The sequence below is a fragment of the Prionailurus bengalensis genome, chromosome X (genome assembly GCF_016509475.1).
Source record: "Prionailurus bengalensis isolate Pbe53 chromosome X, Fcat_Pben_1.1_paternal_pri, whole genome shotgun sequence".
In the NCBI taxonomy this organism is placed as follows: Eukaryota; Metazoa; Chordata; class Mammalia; order Carnivora; family Felidae; genus Prionailurus; species Prionailurus bengalensis.
The window spans coordinates 102,631,886-102,637,499 of record NC_057361.1 but is presented as its reverse complement, the minus strand read 5'-3'; the positions used below and the strand labels follow the sequence as shown (position 1 = coordinate 102,637,499).

The following is a 5,614-nucleotide window of genomic DNA, read 5'->3' as shown; positions in this document are numbered from 1 at the left end:
GCCGGTGCACGCTCTTTATTGTTACGATCAGAAACCTCTGACAAGAGTTTGAGCTTGGTGGGCCGGGATTTCCCCGGGGGAACTCAAGAACACCTTTTGTTCAGACTGGAGACCCTCGAACTTCCCACCCCCGGGGAGCGGACAGCCAATGGAAGAGAAGGGGCCCAGGGGCGCTCCCAAAAATGTTGATGCAGTTCTTTTTTAATCCAGTGAGCCTTCCCGAGAGAAGCACCGTCCATGGCACGATGTCTGCCCTCGGAATCCATTTTGTTCTTCATCCACTCTTGACTGGAAAGGGGCTTGGGATGGCGGTGGCCCAAAGCTGAGGGCTTGAGTGTGTAGCCGACACTCCCCCAGGCACCGTCTTTCTCTAAGTGACTCAGCAGTCTTTCAGGCAACCAGAAGGATAGCTGTTCCTCTCAAAGGAAGAAACCAGCACAGTTATCAGAAATGTCCTGCCCATACTTTCATGAAGCCACTTTCCTCATCTTGGCCGCTGCTCACTTGTCTCACCTGGGAACAATGAGATGAGCAATTTGGTGACTCAAGTCCTGTCATGAAAGTCTCTGCTGTTACCCCCAGAACTACAAAAATATCTGGAAATTATGTCAATTGGGCTTACCTGAAAGCCACGCTCTATGCAACGCAAAGAAGTCCTCATGTAATTTGTATCCCAAGTTGGGCTCTCTCCTGGTATCTAACCAAACTCATCAAATCAAGTTATAATGTGTGCACCAGATATTAACATATAAGTCTAGCTCTTAACACATACCAGACAATAACGATTTGTGTAATGAATTAAATGTTATCTATCAAATTTGCTATCACTTACAGAATTTAACACCACAACACCCCCCAACTCTTCCAAATTAATTCCTTGTCCCAACAGAGAAATTAAATTCTAACAAAATCATTTTGCCCTCCTTTCCGCCTTAAGGAGCGCCGAAGCATCTCCTCTTCCCCGACTTCCTCTCACTCCTCTCCGCTCCAGCCAACGGGGGTCTCGATGAGGTGCAGGTCAGCAGGAATCAAGTGTGATTTCTTTAAACTCTTAGAAGATCTTCTAATGGGACAGGTTCAGCTTCTTCAGCAACAAACAATTTCTGTGGGGCTCAGAGACACAAAAACAGGCCCTCACCTATAAAATAAAAACCAGGAGCAAACATGAACACTGTAGCCATGTACAAAGGAACAACAGCATTTCCAAGGAAAAGCAGTGCTCCTGAAACTCAGTATAGTTATAACTCGAAAAAGACATGGCACTTTCAAAAAAAAGGATGTGAATAAGAAAACAGAAGAGAGTGGAGGGGAGGGCGGGGCAAGGCTCCAAGACTTCAGCTTCTCCAGGATGTCCACCAATCGGCACCAGCCATTCAGAATCCACCACCTGTGAATGTCAGTGCAATCAAGAGAAGTTCCTTTTTAAAGAATATGATACTCAAAAGCAGTCTTTGTTCAAGTAAATTTTAAAAAGTATATACATACATTTGCATTTATGTGTGTACGTAGTACCCACAATGATAAAAGGTTGTTACTTTGGGTAATAGAATAATGGATTGTTTTAATTCTCTCTACACTAATTTTGGTTTGCAAATTTTCTGTGAGGTAAATAAGTTACTTTTTGATCAGAAGAGGGTCTTATGAAATTGGTTTTTCTTTGGGCTTATGAAATTGGTCTTTTCTTTCGTTTTCATTCTTACTTACCTTTCGCAAATCAGTGAGTTGGTCCTGGGTCCGGGCCTCCCCTCTCAACTTCCACACAGCCTTCCTTGCACTTATAGCAGGCCTTGCGCCATGAAAAATTCATGGCTTTACACCATGGGCACTCCCAACTCTCGGGGCCGCAGCCTGAGGCAGACTTCTCCTGGTGCAGGAAACCCAGAGCTTTTTTCCCTTCTGGTTGCTTGGCCTTCTGCCCCTGAGGCTGCTGTTTCATTGGGCTTTCCCTCACACCACAGCTCCAGCTGTCCCCCTGGGGGGTCGCCTGGGGCCTCTGTAGACCTTCTTCCAGGCTGTGGCTCCTCCTAAACCCCGGGGGGTACCTCTTTGGACTTTCTTGCTGGCTATGGCCTCTTCTGTCCCCTGTCCCCTGGGGTCTTCTTGGACCTTCTTCTTGGCTGTAGTTCCCGCTGGCCCCCAAGGAGAGCATCTCCTGAGGCCTCTCTGGATCTTCTTCGTGGCTACTGCTTCTGCTGGCAACAAGGGGGGCCATCCCTTGGGGTCTTTTTGGACCTTCTTCCTGGCTGTGGTCCCTGCTGGCCCCCAGGGGCACCATCACTTGAGGCCTCTTTGGATCTTCTTCCTGGTTGTGTCTCCCACTGGCCCCCATCTCCTGGGGCCTCTCTGGATCTTCTTCCCAGCTACTCATCCTGCTGGCACCAAAGGTAACCATCTCCTGGGATCGCCCCGAACCTTCTTCCTGGCTGAGGCCCCAGATACCCCCAAAGGGGACCATCCCCTGGGCCTTTGCTGGCCCTTCTTCCTGGCTGAGACTCCAACTATCCCCAAAGGGAACCATCTCCTGAGGATTCTCTGGACCTTCTTCCTGGCTCTGGCCCTGGTTATCTTTAAGGAGTACCACCCCCCGAGGCCTCTCCGAACCCTCTTTCCGGCTCTGGCTCCAGATATCCCCAAAGGAGACCATCCCCTGAGGCCTCTCTAGAACATCCTCCTGGCTGAGGCTCCAACTATCCCTAAGAAGTACCACCCCCTGGGGCATCTCTCGATCTTCTTCTTGGCTGTGGCTCCAGCTATCCCCAACAGGAACCATTCCTTGGGCCCACCCTGGACCTTCTTCCCGGCTCTGGCTCCAGCTACCCCAAAGGGTGACCATTCCTTGGGGGTTCTCTGGACCTTCTCGCTGACTCTGGGTCCAGCTCTCCCCAAGGGGGACCACCCCCCGGAGCACCTCTTGATCTTCTTGCTGGCTATGGCTCCAGCTCTCCCCGACGGGAACCATCTCCCAGGCCCTCTTTGCACGGTCTTCCTGGCTCTGGCTCCAGCCATCCCCAAGGGTGGCCATTCCTTTGGCCCACTCTGGACCTTCTTCCTGGCTCTGGCTCCGGCTCTCCCCAGCAGGAACCACCCCCTGGGCCCTCTCTGGACCTTCCTCCTGGTTGTGGCTCCTGCTCTCCCCGATAGGAACCGTCCCCTGGGCTCTCTCTGGATCTTCTTGCTGGCTGTGGCTCCAGCTATCCCCAAGGGGGACCACTTCTTGGGTGTTCTCTGGATCTTCTTCCTGGCTCTGGCTCTGGCTCCAGCTATCTCTGACAGGAACCATCCCCTGAGGCCTCTGCCGACCTTCTTGGCTAAGGCTTCTGATGTCCCTCAGGGGGACTGCACTCCGGAGGATCGCAGGACCTTCCGCCTGGCTGCAGCTCCTCTGGTCCCACCGTGGGACCATCCCCTCTTGGTAGCCCACTGCAGCACGTGGACCAGGTGGCCCGATCCCCAGAGGAGGCATCTGATGTGGACCTACTGCAGCTTCTGCATCCATGACTACTACTGGCGGCAGAGGTGGCGAGACGGGGAATCCCACGGGGAACGGGGCACGGAACGGAAGCAAGTACCGCACGGGCACTGGCAGAGCGGGCTGTACGGCCTGAGCCCAGGGACTCGGGGGTCCCGGCATGTAAAGGACAGCCACCGGGGCCGGCACCCGGGCCTCAAAGTACAGCCTGCTGCGCAGCTCCCTGGCCACCACATCTGCATGCCGGGGCCATGCTATGGCCCCAAGTGGCTCGGCCGGAGGCCCAGGCACTCTCTCGAGGGCCAGCGGCACGACCCGGGAGGCCCTCTCCACCTGGAGCAGCCGCCCACGAAGCGCGTCACACTCGACCAGAGTCTGCCGCAGGGCGGCCTGTGTGGAGCGCAGGTGTGCGACCGCCGACTCGCGCTCCCCGCGCAGCCGCTGCAGCTCGGAGGCCAGGGCCCAGGTAGTCGTCTCGCGCTCGTCTACTTGGTTCTGCAGCCGCGAGACCTGGCGCTCCTGCTGCTCCCGCTGCCTGGCTCCCACGCGCACGCTCAAGGCGAGCGCGCTCCACGCACAGGCCCTCTTCATGGCGCGCGGCACCTGCGGGTCGGCCAGGACCGTGCGAAGCCGCTCCTCTACGTCGTCCCAGGGCAGCGAGCGCAAGGCCGCGTAGAAATCCGGCCCACCGCCGTTCACGAGGACTTCGTCGTTGATGAACCTGATCACGTCGGTGTGGCGGAACCCGCTGGCGTGGTCCCCAAAGTCGACCGCCATGACTGCTGCGGCCTAGTTAACTGACGGCCGCGAGCCTAGATAACTAACCGTCTCGCAGGGAATGCTGCCCCTGCCGCCGCCCGTAAAGGCCCACCCCTCACGTCCCCGGTCGGTTCTACCGCAGTCCTTTTCCAGTCCCGGCCTCCTTCTCAGCCTCTCCTCCCTCACCGCCTCACTTTCCTCACAGAGAGTAAAACGGACGCCCTCACCGCGCCAGCCCCACCCGGCGAGGGTGTTACACGTCACAGTCACAGAGATGACGCCTGAGTCACCCTGCAAGGCCTGCTGGGATCCGCCTCCCTCTGAAGAGCGCGACCCGTAGAGGGCGAATAGGCTGGATGGCTGCACGGGGCGCTGCTGTGAGCGTGGGTTAGAATTTGTTTCTAAGAACCTCGGGACGATACCCAGCATCGTGGAATGAATTCCTAGTCGGGTGGCAGGGTTGCCTCGATGGGCACCGTTCTATTCTTACCTCAGTTCTCTGGCCCATAACTCTTCGGTACCCCTTCAAACCTTCGACAGTCAGTCACACTGTACCCTTCCCTCGTCATTCTGAACGATGAACTTAGAGTCCCCGTCCTCAAGAAAATCCAGCGATTGAACCATGAATGCTCTGAACTTGCCCTATAAATTCACTCTCGTGTTCACCTGATGGACGGTTCTCGGACGGTTCTCGGAGAGTGTCTCTCTTCCACTTTTAGAGTAAATGTTCCCCTCATAATCTGGGGCTTCCCTACAAGAAATGCTGAAGAAGTGCCTTAAGCTGCACCAAGTGATAACTGGAACCCACACAAAGAAATAAAGCACGTGCTAAAAGTAACTAAGTACAAAAATAGTATTCATGCATTTTGAAACTCTTTTTTAAAATACAGGATTTTAAAGATGACCACATAGGGTGTCTGGGCGGCTCAGTCCGCTAAGCGCGGAACTCTTGATTTCAGCTCAGATGATGATACGCAGTCATGAGATCCAGCCCCGAGCCCGGGGTTGGGCTCTGCGCCGACAGCACGGAACCTGCTTGGGGTTCTCTCTCTCCCTCGTCCTCTTCCCCTCCCCAACTCGGGCGCCTGTGTGCGTGGGCACGCTCTCTCAAAACAAAAGTTCAGAAAGAGATGACTGCATAAAACAATACAAATCTGCAAAGATGTGATTTGTGGCAATAACAGTATAAGCTAGAATGGAAGATTTGTATACTACTTGAAATTAAGTTCGTATTTAATCTAAAATATACTGGTATAAATTAACATCTTAATTGCAATCCCAGAGCAAACACCAAGAAAATAAACAGTATGCAGAAAAGGAAATGAGAAGGAAATAAAAATTCTTACAAAAAAAGGAATCAATTAAACATAAAAGCAGGCACTAGTG

The 5,614-nt window shown here is 53.8% G+C and overlaps 1 protein-coding gene across 1 annotated transcript; it reads right to left on the bottom strand.

The window, feature by feature from the left end:
• On the bottom strand, positions 1–5,118 carry LOC122477388 (testis-expressed protein 13D-like). Its single transcript, XM_043570333.1, has 2 exons — positions 623–5,118; positions 1–513 (listed from the first exon to the last, which is right to left on the bottom strand). Exon 1 carries the CDS (start codon positions 4,244–4,246, stop codon positions 1,715–1,717), a length of 2,532 nt encoding a protein of 843 aa, XP_043426268.1. The 5' UTR covers positions 4,247–5,118; the 3' UTR covers positions 1–513; positions 623–1,714.
• Positions 5,119–5,614: the final 496 nt, after the last annotated feature.

Bases quoted from the DNA above. Each gene is read 5' to 3' on its own strand.
- LOC122477388 (XM_043570333.1), bottom strand. From the start codon at position 4,246: ATGGCGGTCGACTTTGGGGACCACGCCAGCGGGTTCCGCCACACCGAC.